Genomic DNA, 24,163 nt, shown 5'->3' on the forward strand with positions numbered 1-24,163 from the left:
TATATGTATGTGTATATATATATATATATATATATATATATATATATATATATATATATATATATATGAAAGTTAAGAGTATTATATTAAAACAAGGCTTTTCAAATGTTGTTATGCACATTATATAAATGTATGTTACAAGATATAAGTCACACCGATCATTACGGATACATCCAAGCATTCGAAAACATACCTTTGGCTTGAACATTAGTTTAACGATGAAGTACACAACAGAAAGAAACCTGTCGGAACCTGTTCAGACACAAAGTAGTTGCTATTTTAATGTGACGGAGAAAAAAAAAAAAGAATATTCAAGTTTTATGTTTTTACACTTTTGATAAAAAGTGATACTGAATTTCGACAACACTTTGAGCATTAAAAAAAAAAGAGCAGGTAATACGATAAACTGGATTTTTCAAGTTTGTCATTCCACATGTGCAAGTCAGTATTTATAAAAAACAAAACAAAAAATAAATGCTACAACTCGTACATCAAGCCACAATCTCTGATCTCGTCTGGATCAGAGTGAAAAGAAGGGCTTGAAAAGTGGCAGGACAAAAGCATCCTCCGCTCCTTCCTCGGCGGTGGAGTCTACCTGTGGCCAAGAGAGGGGAAAAGACAGCTTCTTTTCCTTCCGTGCCTTTTGCGCCCTCTCGTGTGAGTTCTGTTTTTCCTGATTCACTCGCTGTCGGTCTCCAGCTCGGTGTCAGACCACTCCACGGGCTGCAGCAGGCCGCTCTGTTGGGCATACTCGATCACTGCTTTATAGCAAAAGTAGTACTGGTCCCACGTTTGGATGCTGAAGGCACGCTGCGTCCGCATGCGACGCACCGTCTGCTTAATGTCCACTGTCCCGATGTCCTCCAGACGAGAGAGACAAATGTCTAAAGTACAAAACGTGCCTGAGGGTGAAGGAAAAAAGAAAACGTGTAAGAATGCTGTAGTGCAGTTAAGAAATGAGATCAAAAATGAAGGCAGAAAGTCACCTGTTCGGCCGATGCCTGCGCTGCAGTGCACCACCACTGGGGGGCCTCCTGGGGGTCCCGTCCAATCAGGATGCAGTGTTCGTAGTGAGGACTCTTGTCTCCGTTTCACGTGTGCTCGGAAATCCAACATGGCCGACGCTGACTTCGGAACACCAAAATCTGGCCAGCTCATGTAGAGATAATGAGACACTTCCCTACATTCCCCTGTCTGAAAGAGAAGCTTCAGGATCACTGTATGCCTTTGACTACACAATCGGTTTGTGGTGCAACTGTGCTGTTCTTGGCTAGAATAAGCCAAAAATGTTGACCAGACTTTATGTCGATAGTCATAATAACAGGCTAAGTGAGAAGAACTTCTATTGCTTATGGAAATGAAATATACTAAAAACAAATGGCCAAGAAAGGATAAAAACAGTGACTGAGATGCTGACCTGAGTGTTGAAGAGCTCCAGGTGCGATAGCTTAAAGTCCTGAAACATCTCAATATGGACATTTCTCACCAAAAAGTACCCATAATCCTCAGTGCGGCCAGCCTCTAATGGCCAGTACTGTCCGCATTTCACTCGGCCTCGCTCTACAACTCTGAGACAGAGATAGAAAGATGATCAAGAATCGTTATACTGGTCTTCTTCGTCTGATATTAATCTTTATTTTGAATATAATGATGAAAAATATCTATAAATTCAATGAAATGATCCCTGAATAAAGGACAGACATTCTATTAACAAAATGATTATGCATATGCATTAAATGAAAAGCGCAGGGCTGCAATAACAAACATCGAGTCACCACAATTGCAATTACATGTTCATTATGATGCAGTTTGTAATTGGACATTATAGAATATAAAATTATTCACTATTAGATTTCTTTTTAGCTCATTTAGAATGTGTTCAATTAAATACAAAAACAACAAGGTTTTTTTTTATTGAAGATGTATTTGACACATACCATTCAAATATTTAGGGTCGGTAAGAAATACAGTAAACAGTAACATTATAAAATATACTTTAAAAGAATTTAAAGAAAATAAAAATACAAGAAAATAATTTATTCCTGTGAATTTTTAGCAGCCATTACTCCAGTCTCTCAAATTGTCACACAATCCTTCAGAAATCATTTAATTTAATATGCTGATTTATTCGGTGTTATCGATGTTGTATTCTCAACTGTTGTATTCTCAGCTGTATTATCAATGTTGAACACAGTTAAGCTGCTTGGCAATATAATCACCACTGGCTAGTACATTTTTTTGTTTACTCGCCAGACTGATATACTATTTTACACACACACACACACACACACACACACACACCTTTTACACACACACACACACACACACACACACACACACGTTTACTTAGCTATCTAAATGGGGACATTACATAGACACAGAAAACATTCTGCATTATTACAATTTCAAAAGTAAAGAAAAACTTTGTTTACTTTATTTGAACAGTTTTACAAATGAGGACATCCACAAATTGAGGTTTTTGCTGATTTTGTCAGGCTTTGCTCACTTTTGGGTACAAATTTGTCCCCAAAATATGGTTAAGCACACCCACACACACACACACACACACACACACGATTCCACCCAATCAGCTGATCTTTGTAAAATGGAACAGGTTCATAAATAACTGAATATGCACTCTTAACTTCAGCCAATCAAGTATTATATTATGATATTATGATAATTAAGCACTATTTAATGATAGAACTAGTGATTAGAACTAAAACTTGGTAACCATGAATGAATGCATATGTGTCATTTTAACTGAACTTAGGACTGGTGGTGGTGTTTAAGATATTGTTGGTCATAGGTAATAGTAATCATTATTAAAAGATACTACTACTGCTATTATTATCTGCCGGGTTCATGAATATTAATCACGTTGTCAGCGTTCGCTCAAACTGATTTGCTGAAATCAAAACAGGGACGGTAATAGATGAGCGCCAGCCAACGAGAGCTGTTCGCGCATTAGCTCCACCCACTGCCGAGAAACCGGCATATCTTCTGCTTGTTCTTAAAATCAGAATAATTCTAAATGAACTCTGTTATTTTGACATGGTTTTCATGAATTTCGAGAGAACTGCATTTAATTATATTAGAAAACTTTGTAACAATGTAAAAAAATTAAATTAAAATAAATAACTGTCAGTTTTGATCAACTTCATGCAGCATCCTTGCTGAATAAAAGCATTAATTTGTTTTGTTTTTTTTAATCTTATTGACCCCATACTTTAGAATGGTATTGTTGTTAGTTGCAGCCCTGTATTATCCTGTCCAAATTAAAGCATCATTAAAACATTCCTTAAAGGAAAAGCAAATACATTTTTACACAAGGAAACTAACCTTGTAGTCATAACAATTATTAAAACCATTTGCTCCCACACCATTCGCCAAAAGTCTCCAAATGTTTTTGGCAAAGGCCCTGAAACAACCCAGACATTTACATTTACACACACACACTGACATCTGTACCATGCATGTATGTGTACTTCACAACACAATGTTTAGCTCAAAAAACAAAAAGTCTCACCCTGAGTAGCAATGTAAGCATTGCTCCTCTTGTAACCATCCATGAAACTTGCATTTATGTAGTCAGATGTCTGAAAGCAAACAATCAAATTGATGAAAAAAACTGTCAATGAACCAGTGTCCACCAAATAAGCTTATCTTCGATACAATGCATTAATGTTTGATATGACCTGAAAGTACACTTTTAACATCAATCAAGCATTTTTATGATAGAGCTTATGTAATTAAAACTAAAACATGGTAACCATGTAGGAATTAAAAGGTATGAATGCATTATTTGTCATTAAATTGTTAATGAATATCAATCACGTTGTCTGCATTCACTTGAACTGATTTGCTGAAATCAAAACAGTGACCGTAATAGGTGAACATCAGCCAATGAGATTGCCATTTGCACATTAGTTCTGCTTACTACTGAAGAAACCGGAAGAGGCTTCTGCTTGTTCTTGAAAATTTAATGATTCCACATGAACTCCCCCATTTAAACAGGAAAAAAAAATTTTTTTTAAAAAGATAATAAAGTAAGCCTGTCTTGCTCTGCCTCTCTTTGCATGCGTGAAAAAAACAAAGAGCACTCTCAAATAAGCGACGGCAAGTTGGGCACCTCCACACTAGAGATTTTGGTGGGTAAAATACACACTATAGAGTTTATGGTGTGATTTAAAGACAGAGAATGAAACTCTCAAGTGTTCAAAATGGGTGAAGGCAAGTGAAATATCTGTGTTATATTTATACTTAGCCTTTAACTCAAACACTGGTGAGTGAAATCAAACAATAATTGAATAGCTAATGGCTAACGATAGACATTATTTGGTCACCTAGCATGGAAATTTAGATGCATATATGAGTGATTTACTTGTATTGTAGAGGGTTGCAAACTTAAAACTGAAATACAAATAAATTAAAGTAACAAAACTAATAAAAATGACAAAAGCACATAAGAAAATGAAAGAAAAAGAAAACTGAAAAACTAAAAAATAGCTAAAATTTGAAATATTAAATACTATAATTGTAAAAAATAAAATAAAATAATAACATTGCACTTAACAATATAAATCATAAAGGAAAAAGCACATTACTCTGACCTCGTCATCCTCATTGTTGAGAGGACAAAGTCGAACACGTGATTGGTCAAGGCAAAGGACATCACTGTAGCGATTCTTTATCTGGTTAGAGGCTTTCCTGTCAGAATAAGCATTATATTTATATAAGCAAGTCTTTGCCTGTAAATGTATAATCTTTTCAGCCATTCCTTGAAAGCAAAAGTCACTTACTTAGAGTAGTCAAAGGTTCCAGCAGGAGGTTCTTTGCGGATCTCCTCGTACTCCTGATAAATGCCCTTCTTCTTTTTACGTTTAACGTGCTGCACCAGATCCTGCACGCTCATTCCACCTGGCTCAGCCACATGCACTGACAATGCAGCCGTTTCCGTTCCCGGGAACCAGCTCATATCCGGGGCAGAGCTGTGATGGAGAGGTGGCAGCCTTGATTTCAGCGGGAGGGGTGGAATGCCATCTCCCCCGTCCACTTCCTCTTCCAGAAACTCCACATCTTGTTGGCTGTCCTCAGCGCCATTGCCATCCTGCCTACTGTCGTCCAAACATGCACCTTCCATACCCACAGTCCCGCCACCTCCTGGTACTATGGCACCAGCTGTGTGTTTTTGATGCAGAGGTGTGTCTGGGGGCGTGTCTGACTGTGGTGGCGGATGCCGGCCACGGCCATTGATGACATTGGCGTTGAACCCCGAGATTTCTCCTGAACCTGGCAGTACAGAGCCATTCCAATGTGCATGTCCCGCTGTCCTGTGGTTCTGCAGGTTGGCATTTCCGCCATCCAGTATGGGGCAGTTTGAGTTCAGTCCATCCCCCAGGAGAGTGGCCCCTGAAGTATTGGCAGTTAAGGGGTCTGCTGAAGTGTTCTGGCCATGCTCCATGGAGTAGGAGCGGAGCAGACTGCCCAAGCAGTCCGCAGTGACGTAGGGCGAGTTATTAGGGTGGTTGGGGCTGGAGTTGACACAGGACTGGATCCAAGCAATGTGACTATACTGTGACGAGCCACCCAAATGTTCTGGAAGAGAGCTGAACGGTATGTGACTGACCAGTTCGTGGGCTTTTACAGTGCACACCTGCAGAGGTAACACATAAATACAAACAAGCAATCACATTCAATGTATTGCACCTTTAAAATACCGTATTGTCCCGAATATAAGACAATGTTTTTTTCTTGGAAATACATCTGAAAAAACGCGGTCATCTTATATTCAGGGTCTAGACTTTGACATGTCAATAATACACCCACAACAATAGGTGGCGGCAAATACGAATAAAGCGAGTGTGCCATGAAATACGTAATGTAATGCTTGTTGTAAAATCGCGAGTAAAAACATAAGAAAACCTTACAGCTGCATGAGTCGTGACTGTCACGTTAGCCTGATGGGACCAAACTCCCTTTGTGATTTTAAAACGTAAGACAGTACTCAGATTTGAAGACTACAGTAAGATTTAACTTCTGCTGTTAATAAGATTTTGGTAGGCTACTATTAGATGGATAGCCTACATGTCCTAATTCAGATGGGCTACCCGTTTTTTTTTTTTTATGGTATATCAAAAAATTTATATTTTTTAAATGTGATTGTTGGTACATTTTACCAGTTTTTACCATACTTTCAAAACAAAAATAAAAATAGGAAAAATATGCAATATGAAAATAATTGAAGACAAAATGTGTTTTACTGAGAAAAAACAAGATTTGGTTTTTAAAAAGCCTTTTTCCAAAAGGTACATCTGGAAAAAGGGGGGTCGTCTTATAAACAGGGTCGTCTTATATTCGGGCCAATACGGTAATAAATGTAGCACTGTCCACTTGAAAAAGTTTAATGTTTGCATGTACAGAACTCTAGACATACCCTCTCTCTCAGTTTCTCTCTCACAAACAGACGGAGTACCGCAAACGGTGCTCTGAACCACAGCGGTGACGACACAATAAAGACACATTTCAGACGAGCAGGGAAAGCCCCCTAAATCACAAAAAAGACAGTAAGCACAACATACAAAGGACTGTGCCAATCCCATCCACAGACCCACCCATTAAACAAACCCTCTGAAAAATCAAGAACAAACAAAACCATTTGTAAGCTTGTGGTTGATAAGTTTTTTTTTAGTTTTTTTTTTAAGCAGTCACTTATGCTCATCTAGGTTCAATTTATTTCATCAAAAATACTCTAAAATAAGTAATATTGTGAAATATGATTATAATTTTCTTAGGGATGCATGAAATTGGATTTTTGCCGATAGTTTTCAACTCATTTTGGCCGATACCAATATATTTCCTTTTGTTTGGAAACACCACCAATTCTCTCCTGTGCAGAAATTATAAGCAAAATATTTTTCATTTTGGTTAGTTCATTAATAACTTATCTGTTAGAATTAAATAAACAATAATGAAGGTTTTTTGACAGTACATTGAAGCTTTGAAAATAACTATAAATAAATTATATATCAATTGCATATTTTTCCCCAGAAAGATGCAAGGTTAACCCTAACATTTTATTTTAAGATTTAACATTTGTAGGTGGTCTAATGTAAAACAGTTGTAAAAATTCTGAAAATCTTTTAGAGCTTATGATTTGTTTAAAAAATAAAACATATTACATATTAATGAATAAATCAGTATATATAAAAAATATTTAATTTACAAGTGTCATGTTTGTGTTTTTTTTCATGTAAGCTATAGCTTCTGACCTTTAAATCAAAACATACTCATTATTTTATGACATCAATTACTGCTTTATTTAATCAGAAACACAGTCTAACACCATGTCCTAACTACACGCGACACGATGCCGCGGCACGTGACAAAAGGTATCTTTTCCATGTTAATCTGAGTTTTTGTCCTAACTAGCAGCGACTGCGACACGCGAAATTTCTAATTTAGAAACGGTTTCTATTTCACCGACGTCGCGGCTGGAACAGCAACATACAAACTATATGACAGTAGATAATATCAGGTGATCATGTGCTTTATTCAAAGTTAAACGTCTCTAATATGAGTTTAAATATAATTTTGTGTGACCTTATAGTCATACTGAAAGCAACAACAGATAGTTTACCTCAGATCTTTAAATTAAAACTGTGAACTCACTGTGAACCAACGAGTGTATTCCATAACAAAGATGTTATCAGTCACTCAGTATGTACATTTAATGATGTTAAAAAGCTTTAATATTTATGAATTAGATTATAAGCATCCATTTCGTTGCGAGTGCAGTATGCTTCCAGAGAGAGCCCGCCCACACACGCTTCTGATTGGCTGTGATATTTGATTGATTCTGTCGTGTCGCATCTGGTGTGGACACCCAAATTGCTTGTCGCTGGACTCTTGACGCATCACGTGTAGTTAGGACACGGCGTAAATGTTATTCGTGTAGGCTATTTTACTTTTAATTTAATTAGACTAACAGCGCCCCCTACCGATTAAAACTCTTTACTGAGCAGGCGTTAGGACCTGGGGGAGGCTGTCACTGCACGTGCTATTACGGTTTACTCGATCACATACCGAACACGTCATTCTGTACGTGCTTTCACAGATTAAATACAGCGATCCAAACAGTCAATCTAATCCTCATTCAGACAAAACTTTGCTTCAAGATGAGCCACACTATATCGCTTGATGCTGAAAAAGCCTTTGATCGGGTGGAGTGGGACTACCTTTTCTGCACCTTAGGAAAATTTGGATTTGGTCCTAATTTTTTATCATAGGTTAAAATCCTCTATTCCTCCCCCAATGGCTACGGTCCGCACCAACAATAATCGATCTGCCCTATTTAGTCTACAAAGAGGCACCAGGCAAGGTTGTCCACGGTCTCCACTTTTATTTGCCATTGCAATCGAGCCACTGGCAATAGCCATACAGCAAAACATCTTTATTAAAATTTCGCTTTATGCAGAAGACTTATTATTTTATTTATCAGATCCCTTGCCAGGTCTCTCTAAATTATTGAATATTTTGGAAAGATTCAGCAAGATATCCGGCTAACAAAATAAACCTCCAAAAAAGTGAGTTAATGCCAATCAATGCAGCTGCTGCTCATATTTCTTTCAATTCGATTCCTTTTAAAGTTACCATAAAAAAGATTAAATATTTGGGAATCTGGGCTACACGCAATTACAAGGATCTATATAAAGCTAATTTTCTACCCTTGATAGAAGGTCTGAAACAGGAAATCAAACACTGGGATTTGTTGCCCCTCTCTTTAAGTGGAAGAATTAATACTATTAAGATGAATGTATTGCCTAAGTTCCTATATTTATTTCAAAATCTTCCTATTTTTCTAACTAAACATTTTTTCATCTCCATAGAGAAGCCTATGTCAGCATTTACAGTGGGGAAAAAAAGTATTTAGTCAGCCACCAATTGTGCAAGTTCTCCCACTTAAAAACAACAAAAATCCTCAGATTCGGAAAAGTGTATTACAAAAACCCCGCACCTTAGGCGGCATGGCACTTCCCAAATTTATGCTTTATTACTGGGTGGCTAATATGAGAGGATTGACTTACTGGATGAGGGACAGCGATAGCCCTTGCGCCCCTAAATGGCTTAGTTTGGAGAAAACCTCCTGTAAATCTGTTTCCCTATCTTCTTTAATGTGCTCTGAACTTCCAATGCTTAAACCGGTCTCTCACTACTCCTCGAATCCTATGGTGATACAATCACTAAAAAAAAGCCATTTGCTCTCCGTAGTCTCTCTTTATGTGCCCCATTAAGCAATAACTGCATGTTTACTCCTTCAACATTAGATAAAGCCGTTGATGTTTGGGCTAAAAGTGGGGTTTGTACATTTCAAGATTTTTATATAAACAACATTTTTGTATCTTTTGACGAACTGGTTAATAGATTTAAGATTCCTAGGTCCCATTTCTTTAGATACCTGCAAGTACGACATTTTTTGGTTTCGCATACCTCATATCCTCCCACATCTCTATTAGACTCTATTTTTAAGATAGGACAAGACTTAAAACAAACCATAGGTAAAATTTATAAGCTCCTCAATCAGCATAGCCTGGCAAATTTAGACCATCTGAAGAATGAATGGGAGGAAGATTTGGATGAACAAATCCCGGAAACAATTTGGCAGAAAATTATTAAACATATCTACTCATCATCTATATGTCAACGTCATGTGGTTATACAATTCAAGGTGGTACACCGACTACATTGGTCAAAGGTTAGGTTATCTAGATTCAGACCAGAACTGGATCCTATTTGTGATAGGTGTAGACAGGCTCCTGCGTGTCTTATACATGTTTTGGACATGTCCAGCTTTGTATAACTTTTGGAAATCGATCTTTGATGCTTTCTCAGAAATGATAGAATTGCCAATAGATCTATCTCCTTTTATTGCTATATTTGGCATCACAGCACAGAACATGCGTCTAAGTGGTTATAATTGTAAAATGTTGGCCTTTTCCACTTTACTTGCCAGAAGATTAATATTGCTTAAATGGAAGGACCCTCTTCCCCCCAATTTTTCTCATTGGATTAAGGACGTCATGCAACATCTTAAACTGTAAAAAATAAGATACTCACTTCAAGGGTCTACCCAGAGATTCTATGCAATCTGGCAACCTTTTCTGTCATTTGTTGAAAAACTCAAGTAGGGAATACAGTCCCAAATTTGTATAACAAATTTGTATTTTTTTTTTTTTTTTTATGTAATTGATACTTTTTGTCTGATGGGTAGTGGGGTGGGTGGAGGTGTGGTTTTGAATATATATTTTGTATTGTATTGTTTTGATCTTTTGTTTGTTCTTGCATATTATACAATTTTAAATAAACCGACCTTGTTCAAAAAAAGAATGAGCCACACTGCTGACCTGATCTAATCGCTAGCACACCCTGAGCACATGTGAGTTAACGTATTCTTCTTAGCGGCAAGACATATCGGCATAATTTTTCATATCGGGCAGATGCCGATATTTACATTTAAGGCCATTATCAGCCGATTCCAATATCAGTCCGATAATATCGTGCATCCCTAAATTTTACTACTCTCAAAGAATCAGAACGATTATTAAAACTTTACATTTATCATTATAGTTACTGTCCTCAGTGTCAACAGGTCTATTTTTGTGGAACCCATTACACTTTTCAGGATTCTTTGATGAATAGAAAGTTCAGCAACAGCATTGATTTAAAATAGATGTAAAACTAGATTTGTAACCATGTAGAAGTCTTTACTGTCACTACTGACAGTCACTATCATTAATTGAATGTGTCCTTGCTAGTGTAGTGTATCTGTAAATACACTATGCCTAAAAGTGTGTGGACGGCCAAGCACTGTACTCATATACTGTATGTTTGCTGAAAGTTATATTTTAGAACCATGTGCATTAATAGCAGGTTCATCCTCTTTTTGCTGCTTTTAAAGCTTCCACTGTTCTAAAAAGACACTAGATGCTGGGGATTTGCTCACATTCAGACCCGACAGCATCTGTGAGGTCAGGAAGTGAAGATGAGTGATGGGTCCTGGCTCACAGTCTGTGGTGCAATTCATCCCAAAGGTGTTCAGCGGGGCTTTGTGCAGTTCTTTCACACGAAACTCAGTAAATAATCTCTCTGGATCTAGCTTTGTGCACAGGGGCATTGTAATGCTGGAACAAAAAGAGTGCGTCTCTTTTCACAAAAAATATTTGTCTAAGGAGGATTGTGGATATGTGCTTGATTTTATGCACCTGTAATGGGTGGAGCTAAAACAGCTAAATCTGTTAATTAAAAGTGGATGTCTGCATACTTTTCGTCAATTCTGGAAAAAAGAAAGAAACTTGGTCTCATGCACTTTTATAATTATTCGGTCAATGGTCTCCCTAAGATAGCAGGACTTGTCGACTTGGAAAAACAACATTTTTCAAGATATTTCAAGAACTACTCATTATTTCATTTGCTCCACTATAACCGTTTTTTCAATCAGAGGATTTTTTTAACCACACAGACAGTTTTCAAGTACAAGATTTAAAATGCATTAACTAAAACACTGAAAATCGAGCTAAAATAATTTTGCCCAATACACTACCATTCAAAGGTTTGGGGTCAGTAATTTTTATATTTAAAAAATTTGGATAATTTGGATATGAAATAAATTAAAACTTTTATTCAGCAAGGACGCGTTAAATTAATCAAAAGGGACAGTAAAGACCTTTATGTCTGTGTCGAGTGCTGTTCTTTTAAACTTTCCATTCATCAAAGAATCCTGAAAAACAATGTATCACAGTTTCCACAAAAATATCAAGAGGCATAACAGTTGTCAACATCAATAATAATAACCTTGAGAATCAAATTAGCCTTCTAGAATGATTTCTAGGGATCATGTGACACTGAAAACTGGAAGAATGACTGCTGAAAAGTTAATAAGAAACTTCTTTTAAAAACATTACAATATCTTAGCCAACCCAAACTTGAATAGTAGAATATGAACAAATGTAACCTTGTAATTTTGTTTTCTAATATATAAGCGTTTGCTACTCAACTTAAAGACTCCTTAAAAACACCTTAACACTTTCGACAGCTGCAAGACGAGCAAGGATTGTGAAATGAGTCCAAGGACAAAATCTTTAAGAAATCTATATTTCAAACAAATAAAAAGTAAATTAATAAAGATCATAGAGATGTGTACAATTCTGGCATAATATGTTGACAAATTATCCTAGATATATATTGTGAATATTGAATATATCAGCAAACCCTACTTGAAAATAAAATAAAATTGTATGTGACTGAATATTATTAATAAACCTCCAGTTCTCCACATATTACAGGGATAACAGCAAATACAGATGACAGATGAAAAGCTTCTTATATATCAAAAGAGTAAATCCAAGCTCCACTGAGTTCTGTTATTGCAATATGAACGCACTGTGAAACAGACAGATGGTTCTGACAGCATAAAAACACTTACTTTAAGCAGATTCAAAATCTTGACGCAAAGCTCATAGTCAAAATTGCCATATGTGGAGTCAGTCATATCATAGATGAAAATGAGCCCATCTCTCTGTGTCTGAACGCTGGGGGAGACAAAGATGATTTAGATGAAAATGCAGAGCTGTTAACCACATTAAATTTGATCAGATTTATGGATGTGGTCTATTTTACCTCTCAATGGCCTTGTCCAGTTGATATATAATGGCCTGAAGAACAGCCTTATGGGTAGTGAGGTCTGGCCGATGGAGACGTGCTGTAAAAAGTGCCAAAGCCGCACCTTTCGCGTCACGACCGGGCTATACACACAGAAGCCAAATTAATGCATACACAACTTGTAAAAACATGCATAGGGTGACCAGATTTCTCATGGTTCAATATGGGTGTAGGGGGATTGTGATATATGACCACAATATGATAAATTTTATTTCATGATATCTAAATTATATATATACATACACACACACACACACACAGTTATTTTTATATAAAAATAAAAAAGCAATATGTATGTACCACCATATGCAAACCTTAGCAAAAAAAAATCTATTGATATATGTATATGTATATATATATATATATATATATATACACTGAACAAAATCAGCTTCACCCAATGGTTCAGTGTATCACTGAGCAACACCCTTAGCAACATAATCAATAATATAGCATCAAAACTGTTTCATGTTTTATGTATTTCGGCAGAGTTAACTATTTATTTATTTAATGAAGAATGACTGAACCCTGCTGCATCTTTCATTTTTAATTTTGAGACCCCTAATAAACGCTTCTCATGCAGAGATATGTTGATGTGTGTGCGGCGCGCGTCTGTGTGGAAGCCTACAGTTTCCGAAGTGAGGAGGGGATATTACAATATTTATAATTTTTCTGTTTCAGGTATGATTCTGTAGCTATGTCCATATGTCCATCAGTTTACACTGTAATGACGCTTGCAAACTCGCGCTGTACCGCGAATCGGTCTGTTTTAAAACTAAAAGACGGGAAAACAGATGTTTTCTTATGCTGAGAGATAAGCAGATGTATGTGTGTGAGAAAACATCATATATGTATATAATGACAGCATTATATGACAGCATATGATTAGAGCTCCTATTCTCTGTTTTTATTTAAGCGCCATTAGATGAGGCATGTTCGGAACATTCTCTTGCCGTTTACTATTGCTGTCAGGAACTATTTTTTTAGCAGAAGGACAGCATTTAACGAACTTGCTTCAAAAAAGTAACATTTCAATACATAAAATTTAAATAAACTCCGCTTTGCGTCGTGCCTAACAACACCCTTCAGCCGTGATTTATTCACGATACAGCACAGCCTCTCGTACCTTATTGCTTACATATATTAGGGCTGTGAATTTTTGGGTAGACAGCGATTCGATTCATAGGTTTATTAAATTAAATTAAATTAAATTAAATTCGATTCGATTATAACGATTTGATTCTGCATTCTTTAAGTGCATTCACAGGATTATTTAAATGCTTCCCCTAAATTCTTTAAATGCTTAATCAGGGGGCAAATTACACAGCAGCCTTAATGGTTACAGAACCATAGGTTAGAGGGAAAAAAACACTTCTGTCCATTGTTAGATGCTAGTTTATTGATGCTATGGCATGACATGGCATACGTAAAAATTGATGTAAGCCAAGATTTAAAAAAAGAGCTTTAAAAGTATTATGTATAGGCTAACATTTTGTCACACCAGGGGCGTAGCCATCATTTCAGAAGTGACAGAAATGTCAAATACAATAATTTTATGTATTATTATAATTATTAATATTTATTTTACAAGGAATTAATTTCTTATCCATTACTTTGAATTTGCTATAAGAAATCAAATACACTACACTGCTGGACAATAATCAATCATTTGTAATCTATAATTTTTTCCTAATGGCAATTTTATGATTGTTTTATATACTACAAACAATTAAAAATTTTCTGCACAGAATAAGGTAGAAAATATAATTTATAGTTTCTGTACTGTACTGTCATAAATGATATGTCAATTAGCACTGCATCATTCATAAATTTTATTTATAGTGTTTATTGTCTTAACATTTCACCAGTTCATTCTGCTTTTTATTTAGCTTAGCTGCAGATATAGCCTAGCATGTCTTAAGTTCTATGAGCGCGAGATCAATTCTCTTTCAGTGCAAAAACTTCTTTATCTAAATTTCATAAAATAAAATGCTAAGGTATTTAACTTTTCCTCTCCATTGGAAAATGATGATTATGAAAGAAAAAGCGCCCGAAAAAGCAACGACCGCTACTTTCACGCATCTGATTATCAGATAAACCTTGCACTCTTATTTCAAGGTTGTTGTTAATGCTGTGGTTATTTGAACAGTTTCCTTCGTATATTCGGTTCAACAACATTGTTAAAACACATTTATCATTCAATGGAACTGTGCGTATGCTTTAGACACTTTCTTTTCATCATTTCTGCTCCCTCCGTGCAATAAATACACAGCCTTCGACTGCTCAGGTAATGTCGTCGGTAAGATCGACAGCCATTGAGCCATTGAAAAACTACAGAAAAGTAAAACTACTTCACTTTAGCATTACTGGCCACGAGTACTAAGGAGAGATCACACATCAGCTGCTCAAAAAATGTGTCAGTGAGACGAAATGAGCGCGAGCGCAATCCTGTGACAGTCACAGGCGGTTAGTGCAGCGCATGAAGGAGAGATGCGCGGGCACGAACACTTTTCAAGGTTTCCATTCATTCGTGCTTGTAGTAATTTAATGTGTATATATTTTGAAAGCATTGAATTGCTATAGAAATCGCGATTCATTCGATTCTTAGCGTTTCAAATCGATTGCTGTCTGAAATCGGCGATTCACGATTCAAAAATCATGTTTCAAGATCGATGCATATGCATCGTCAGGGTTTGTAATCGATGCATCGATAAAACGAGTGAATCGTTACACCCCTAATATACCCTGACGACGCATATGCATCGATCTTAAAACATGGATATTTGAATCGTGAAACTGTAATCGATATAAAATGCTAAGAATTGAATGAATCTGGATTTCTATAGCGATTCAATGCTTTCAAAATATATACACTAGTGTTGTCAAAAGACCCGGTATTTCGGTACCAAGTCGGTACTAAAAAAATTAAAACGTTACGGTACCAGGTTTTTTTTAAGTACCGGTGGTACCAAGTACCTGGTCAACCCGGTTCTTGATGCGCTATCCGAAAGCTATCCTCTTCATAAAAGCACTGAGACATGGCGACCTCAAAAGGAGGAAACACATCAAACTAACAAAACACTTTAAAGACCGACACCTGGATCAAATTAAAGAGTTCAAGCAGGTAAGTTTCATTTGAATTTTTAATATTTAGATCTTCTGTTATGAATATTATTGCATATTTTAATTTGAATGTCGGATTTAAATAAACATCGCCGTTAGCGTAGTTAATCGTTTGCATATGTGCGGCTGTTTCCCATACATTGATTTATTTGTGGCGCCCGCCACAATATCAAAACTGACCGCCACAAATAGATTTTCCAAAAGGCTTTGACTTCGTTAAATAAACATGAGCACTGTACGTTTCAAAATCGAAACCCGGTGCGGGTGTTTTTAGATCACTGTATTTCTAAAGGAATCCGACTGTCTTCAGAAAATTTTGGATGTCATTTTCATTTCATCTTGCCTGTAATGTCTGATAAAGTAGGGTTTGTGAGCGGAGCGCTGCTTTGTGTACAGCTGTTACTGGGGAAACCTCGATCTCTCCCGCTCTACAAGTGCCTCCTGCTGGCAGAGAATGAATTTGCATATAAATTCTGCCACAAATAAGACTGCAAGCCTGTGGGAAACACTGAAGCTCCTTTATTAACTATTTAATGCTCCTATAACTTTTATTAGGGTTAAAAAAAACAGGAGGATGGTATTGATACATGATGGTATTTACTATTTTTACACACCAGAGGCTTTTAAATGAATTGTGAATCTAAAATCTTTTTAGCCAACTTAGTTATTCTTGGCTGGATAACTCTAGCAGGTTTTAAAAGCCCTTTAAAGTTAAATATGTACACAGTTTGGATTAAATGAAATAGTCAAATTTTATCTAGACTTCACAATAAGATACCATTGATTAACATGACTTCATGTTATTATTTAACATCAACTTACAGTGAGTGAACAATATATTTTTACAACATTAATGTTTTTGAATGTTATTTAATACAAACACTTGATCATTCATGTTTGTTCATTGTGCATTAAATAATTTTAACAGATTGAACTTTTGATTTTATATATTAGTAAATTTGGAAATGAACCCTAAGAAGAAGAATTGCTATATAACTACTGTTTATTGATAGGTCATGTTATCTAACACATGGAATCTTATTGTAAAGTGTTTTTAATACTACAGTTTCCATCTATTTGATATACACTTGACTTAAAAAATATGTAATCTTATCTAAATTTATTATAAAAGCTGAGGTTTGTTATTTACTGAAAATCAGTGGTGGACAGTAACGGAGTAGTTTTAATTTGTTACTGTACTTAAGTACATTTTTAAAGTATCTGTACTTTACTGGAGTAGTTTTATTTTGAGTAACTTTTACTTCACTACATTCCAAAGCATACGATCGTACTTTTTACTTCACTACATTTCATAAAACATATCGTTACTCCTTATAATATATCACGTGCTCTGACACGCAGAAGCGGTGTCTGATTCATGAACGAACTGATTCTTTCAATGAACTTTTAAAATCGGTTCGCAAACCGCACCAAACGATTCATTCACAAATTAGAATTAACCGATTGCAGCTCTTCTCGGGTCGACAACACTCACTGATTCAAATGAACCGTTTAGTGCGAGTCTCCAGTGAACTGAATTCACAAGTAAGAACCGCGCACGTGACTGATGCTGCTAAAAGTAAATTACTAATGTCGAATTTTAGGATTAATTATTGTAATTGTAAAATCATATTTAGGTCAAAACCATCAGTTGTTTGTGAACTTAATCTGCTGTAAAGGTTGATCTATTTAAGCCCACAGAAATGCTTGAATGCAGACACACCAGCGTGTCTGTTTTAGGAACAAAAAAAAAAAAAAAAAAAACTAAACATTAACACAGATTAAAATAACTATTGCACGTTCATATTCCCCGCTGCCGTAACATTAACAGTTTTATTAAAATGCTACGCATTTAGCCCTATGTGACGTCTGTTTTTATATTGTTTATCAACAGTATAAATGTTTATATTGTTTGGATTAACTAGCCGAGTAGACAGATATGAATGTTTATTCATCATAACCATACTGAAAATAAGTAAATATTGTTAGCTGATGCTAACTGTCTAGCTAACAAGCTAATTTTAATTTTTATAATAAAGTCCAAATATTTTTATTCAACCACCTAGATACAGTGGGTACGGAAAGTATTCAGACCCCCTTAAATTTTTCACTCTTTGTTATATTGCAGCCATTTGCTAAAATCATTTAAGTTAATTTTTTTTCCTCATTAATGTACACACAGCACCCCATATTGACAGAAAAACACAGAATTGTTGACATTTCTGCAGATTTATTTATCAAACATGATATTCCTTGAAAACATTGTTTAAATAAATTATTTTATTATAAAGAATATTATTATTGCTGTTGTTATAACTTTGAAGTACACTGTACAATGCTAATATATTTCTTTCATAATAACAAATTAAATCAAACTTTTATTTTGACGGGTTGTAGCAGACCTTTGAGTTTCAGAGTGTATTTGACAATGGTTTTTCTCAAATAAAACTAGGAAATTTTTATTTAATTTTTCTCTCAGAGCAGCTCTGCTGATGTTCATGTTTATGTATCTTAGACGCTGAAAACACCATTTATGTATGCGTACTTCAGTATGCAGTAGATAAAACTGCGCCATTCGAGAAACAAGCAGATTATTCATATAGCAGTCTCTTCGCGCTTTAATATTCACAAACTACTTTCGATTTATCCATCCATCCGATTGCGCGTTTTACGTGACATCCTCGTTATACTGTTCCATGTTCACGACTGCATACGGCCTTAACTTATAACTTATTAATGCGACATACCTTTATCTGCACGGAGGGATGGTGTCCGCGAATATGAGCGAAGATGTTGGATGTATTGCCTGCTTTTGCAGCCACTTTGCGTCCACATTTTTTGCAAATTGGATCTGTCCTCAAGGACAACCCCACGTTCTTTTTTTTTTAAATATCCAAAGGATTCCCATACTGCAGATATTATCTTTTTTTTTCGGCGGGGATGGAGATTAGGTATTTCTGTCTCTGTCATTTTCTCCGCTGCACGTGCATGTAACATTAAGCAGCCAAGTGAATTCAGAGTGTAGCACCCGAGCGGAAATAAGTTGAGATGAGATTTTTTTTAAAAACCGTAGATATGCAAATGTTTACGGTATGATAACAGTGCACGTTCAAACCGTGATAAACCGCCATACCGGTATATCGTTACAACCCTAATGCCTAATATAGACAAAGGCATCTATCGCTGCAGCTAAGCTGAATAAAAAGCAGAATAAACTGGTGAAACTAGGGCTGAGCGATATAGCTAAAAAAAAATGTATCAACGATATAATTTTTCATATCGTTCGGTATCGATAATTATTGACATTTTTTATAACCTTTTTTAAAACAGAGCAATAGAAAAAAAATGTTTACATTTAACCACTGTATTTTTAAATTAACTCAGTTTATTGAGACAAACATCAATTTTTTTTGTTTTAACAGTCAAAAACAAAATTAAAATTAAACAAATTTCTAATGTTTTATATGCTGATTAAATAGGTTAAACTTTTGGCTTGTCTCCCGAGGCCACAGGAGGGCGCAATGAGCAAAATAATGCAGCACATTTTAAATGTTCAACTCAAGGAAGTAATAGTCTATGCATTACGTCTAAATTAACTCATATAAATCAAATATAATTTCATAAACAATTATGAACAAAACCGCATCACGTATATGCACTGCTTAATACAAAGAGCCGAATCGCCCATCACACAGATTGCCTTTAAAAACATATGAGACGCAGTGAAAAGGAATAAACCTCCACAAATTCGCAACGTGTTTTCTAAAAGTTTAAACCGTTTTAACTTTGCATGGCTTTCTATACATCTCTTGTGTGAGACGCGACTGCAGCAGTCGTATTTGTCCGTCTAGAAAATGCTCTGAATATGCGTTCTAACAAAACATTAAAATGCAACAACATCACTTCCATTATTATCACCGCATCTCGTGCTCCACTGATGACGCTCCCTGACACATTCCTAACATTCAAACGCAAATGTTTATTTTAAATTCGACTAATATAATTTTTTTTTATTCACAATCTCCTCATCACAGGCAGGCACAGCACTCAATTCAGCATGTGTTCTTGTTTGTGTGTGCTGTCTGTGTCACTCATAGCATGTGCCTATATCCTGCACTATATCGAACATTTTTTATATCGTTATGGAAGGTGTACCATCGATAAATATCGATACCGTTTTATCGGTAAAAAAAAATCTGTGAGAGTAAATGAAACATGCACAGACAAATCCAAATTAAACCCTGCGGCTCGTGACGACACATTGATGTCCTAAGACACGAAACGATCGATTTGTGCGAGAAACCGAACAGTATTTATATCATATTTTACCTCTAATACAACTTGCGTAAACTACGCCAGAGCGCGTACACACCTCACGCACCGGATGCCGTGCGCGCGCTCAAAGCAGTTGGACATAGTGGTGTATTAGAGGTAAAATATGATATAAATACTGTTCGGTTTCTCGCCAAACCAATCGTTTCGTGTCTTAGGACATCAATGTGTCGTCACGAGGCACAGGGTTTAATTTGGATTTGTCTGTGCATGTTTCATTTACTCTCACAGATTTTGTTACCATTGCCATGCATTATACGACTGACAGACTGCAACGGCTGGAGTAAAAAAATCTCCATTTGTGTTCTACTGAAGAAACAAAGTCACCTACATCTTGGATGCCCAGGGGGTAAGCAGATAAACATCAAATTTTCATTTTTGGGTGAACTATCCCTTTTTCATTTAGAAGGATTTTTTTTTTTTTTTTTACAGAAAATAATTTATGTTTTGATTATTGTTGAGCTGCAGGTTTAGGCTCACTTAAGTGACTGCACTTAATTTAATTAAGAAGAATTCAATTATTTATTTTAATTATTTAACCTGTCATGTTTACTGTTCCAAAATGTTTTATGTTTCTTAAAAAATAAAAAGTATTGTGTTCAGTGGGAAAAATGTTTTGTTTTTTACCCAGACTTTTAAAAATAACATATTTTAGAGCTGTAATCGCAATACCGTGATACCGTGAAACCGTAATATTTTATCTAAGGTTATCATACCGTCAGAATCTCATACTGGCCCATGCCTAGTCTGGAGCCCTGAATAGAAGTATTAATTTCTTTAAACAAATTCCCAAAATGACCCCGAATTTTTGAACAGCAGTGTTCCAACAGCATTTTTACACAGTGAGCCAATTCAAAAGTGATATTCAATGTTAAAAAAGCCAAAAAGTCATCACACTCATGCAAATATAAAAAATGATCTGATCAAATTTCAAATGGTTTTTAATATCTGCCTGAGAAAGCCAGTCTGACCATTTAAACAGTTTGCAAATCATGCCATCTCCAATCTGTGCAACTAAATTGTTCCTGCAGCAGAGAAGCAACAGCAAACCGGTAACAGCATCCAAAAAGCTGACCTGGACATCAGTAATGTTCACAAACACATTATGTTCATCTGAAACTGTACTCACCAGAACTGTGAATTTCCCACTGAGTAACTCGCTTCTTAAAGGCTCCTCATTTGGGTTAATATTGTAGATGCCTTCCTTTATTCTGGTGTTCTGCAGACACACAAGAATTAAAATGTACACAGACTCTCTCACACAGTGAATTTTATCATCGGAGCTGTACTGTATACTGTACCTTGTAAGCCTGAAAGAGGTCTATGGCTCTGGAGACATCAAACTTTCTTGCCATGAGGAACTTAACTGCTGTCATCTGACTGACAAGATCTGCATTCTGAGACTGTTCCCGACACCTCAGCTCAGCCAGGAACTCCTCCACCGCCTGGCGCACACACAAACATAAATTGCATCAGGAGGTTTACTCTATCCAATACTGAAAAAGCATGTTTAATGTCAGCTAAACATCCCACTCACAGCATCTATTTTTTATTTATTTATATTTATTGTAATGCATGTTGTACTTTATAGCGTTGATTGGCTCTGGCTGCCGTCACTAGTAGGGATGCGCCGATCCGATATTCATATCGGGTATCGGCTCCGATAGTGCCATTTTTCTCAGATCGGGTATCGGTCAGAGAGAGCCGATCCAAATCCGAGAATTTTTTATTTTTTTTTCTCAATTGTGCAAATTATTCTGTGTTACTTCTGAAGCCATACGATAGCTTAATGTGAGCTACATATGAATATTTAAGTCCTTACATTAAAGTTGAAAAAGGCGGATCAGAGCATCCCTAGTCACTAGCAATAAACCAATGTATCAACCTCAAAGATAAATCAGTTGATATTTGGCATTTTGAGATCATCAGCATTGCCAATAAACACGCTGGCTTGAACAAAGTATGGCTGATTAGCATGACACCATCTGGCTGGAAATAACATCATTTTCTATTGACAGACATTCAAAAGTCAATGTTAATTATGGAAAAGCAAGTGGGAGATGAATGTGAAAGCAGAACTGATTGCTTTCTTCAGGTGTTAACTATAATAGAAATGTTAGCTCTCTTTTCTATTTGTAAAATCCAAAATGTATCAATGGCTTTGCCAATGAATAATCTTTTTTTTTTATATAGTTTTAGTGAATTTTGAGTAGTTATTATGTAGGGCTGCATGTTAACAGTTTATCACATTGTTTTGCTCAAACTAATTTTTGTAATCAATTTCTGTTATTAAAAAATACATTATGATAATTCTCACCCTCCCATAGGTACAAAACAAGAGAATGTGCTCGCAGATTTATTTGCAGCAAACAACACAAACGATCTTGTGAAAGAAAACCGACTGGCTTTATTACACTTTTATTTAAGCAAAATATCTCAAGAGATTGCTCCAACTTACATGTTTGCCAATGTTTTCAGCTCATCTGTGCTTTTTCTGTATTGCAGAGAAAGCATGTTCGCATGGTTGCCTGGTAGATTAAGTAAACCACTAGGCAGAAAATGTATCAATTTAACAGAAAGGCTTGTTTCAGTATAAATAATGAGTAGGCAAATAGCGCAGGGGATTACGCTTAACAAAAAGAGCAAAGCAAAAATCATGATCATGATTAAAAAATTTCATCATTTGAGTGTACAGTATTGTTCAAAGATCTGGGGCCAGTATGATTTTTTTTTTTTTAAAGAAATTAACACTTTTATTCAACATGGACACAATAAATTGATCAACATTGACTGCTGAAAATTCAGCTTTGCCATCACAACGACAAATTACATTTTAAAATATATTAAACACAAAACATTCATTTTAAATAACAATATTTTACTTTACTGTTTTACTGCATTTGCCTTGGCCAGCATAAAAGACTTCTTTAGGGAAAAAAAGAATTTAAAAATCCTAAAGATAACGCATAAATTTACATCTCAGTTGTAATACTCAAAATCTTTTTGATAGACTATAATATTAGGCTAGCAATCCCACTCTCTAACACATATTTCCAGCCAATGAATCCCTATATCGTGTGACCACCAGCTAATTATACTATTAATGTACCAGTACGTTGCTCTGATACACCAGATTTTCCAAAGAGTGTCCAAAAGCAAAACTGAACCACTTCTGCAGTACGTTACCTTAAGATGACACATAAGCAGGATGATCTGACAGCTGTAAAGAGAGACGGATCGTGCTGACAGAAGTTATGCTACACTCATATTACACTGTTTCCTCAACGAGTCAGAACAAAAGGCACCTCCAGCACTAGATATGAGTGTTCTCACGGTAAGACAGACAGAACTGAGAGCTGTCTCACATTTTCCAACACAGGAGCACATTAGACATCCGGCTCGCTGTGTTAACAACAGCGACACGGAGATTCACAAATCCCTACGCATGACAGGCCAGCGATGCAGATTTGTTATAATAGCTTTTATCTAATGAAGTCATGCTGTAATAATATTAATGTGAACAGACTAACGTTAGATAGACCGCGAACCACATTCACGTTGTACGTCAACCTAATGTTACTTACTGCTTAATGTAAGAGTCGTTTTACAATGCTATACACCAGTTTCCTAAAATTCTACAATCATTCCGGCCAATAAATATTTATTAAACCGTTATGCGTGTGTATTAACAGTTACCCTGTAGAGCGTCGCTAGTTCGCTAACACGGCTAACGTTAGCATTTACCTCAGCTAACGTTAAGTTACCTCAAAAACAGCGATTGGGCCGCGATTCTCATTAACATCTCTGTTAATAAAAAAATATTAACTGTATTATATGGCACATCATCTGAATACTTGCTACACGGCTCAGCGTGAAACGCCAAGGAATTTACGAAGGGCTCAGTGGAAATATTTAGGTATCTTACCACCTCCTCTTGAGTTGTCAGGGCTTCCGCCATCTTGAAGCCTGAGCAGCAACGTCTACTGTCGGG

At 36.0% G+C, this 24,163-nt stretch overlaps 1 protein-coding gene across 4 annotated transcripts; it reads right to left on the bottom strand.

The window, feature by feature from the left end:
- Positions 1 to 119: 119 nt before the first annotated feature.
- LOC107551593 (tyrosine-protein phosphatase non-receptor type 9-like) lies at positions 120 to 24,163 on the bottom strand. 4 transcript variants are annotated; one of them, XR_001604782.1, is made up of 14 exons: positions 24,098 to 24,163; positions 21,474 to 21,617; positions 21,302 to 21,391; positions 12,676 to 12,800; positions 12,482 to 12,587; positions 6,437 to 6,547; positions 4,803 to 5,656; positions 4,614 to 4,710; positions 3,530 to 3,599; positions 3,343 to 3,421; positions 1,418 to 1,568; positions 987 to 1,194; positions 596 to 902; positions 120 to 252 (listed from the first exon to the last, which is right to left on the bottom strand). XR_001604782.1 is itself a non-coding variant. In XM_016233259.1 (13 exons), the coding sequence occupies exons 2-13, from the start codon at positions 21,546 to 21,548 to the stop codon at positions 679 to 681; spliced, it is 2,190 nt and encodes a 729-aa protein (XP_016088745.1). In that variant the 5' UTR covers positions 21,549 to 21,617; positions 22,631 to 22,740; the 3' UTR covers positions 316 to 678. The 4 variants fall into 4 exon arrangements, 3 of the variants coding, with proteins under 3 accessions (XP_016088746.1, XP_016088745.1, XP_016088744.1); XM_016233259.1 differs by lacking the exons at positions 120 to 252; positions 24,098 to 24,163 and adding an exon at positions 22,631 to 22,740 and having other exon boundaries at positions 316 to 902; XM_016233258.1 differs by lacking the exon at positions 120 to 252 and having other exon boundaries at positions 318 to 902.

This window comes from Sinocyclocheilus grahami, unplaced genomic scaffold (assembly GCF_001515645.1).
Source record: "Sinocyclocheilus grahami isolate Dianchi unplaced genomic scaffold, SAMN03320097.WGS_v1.1 scaffold427.1, whole genome shotgun sequence".
Lineage (NCBI taxonomy): Eukaryota > Metazoa > Chordata > Actinopteri > Cypriniformes > Cyprinidae > Sinocyclocheilus > Sinocyclocheilus grahami.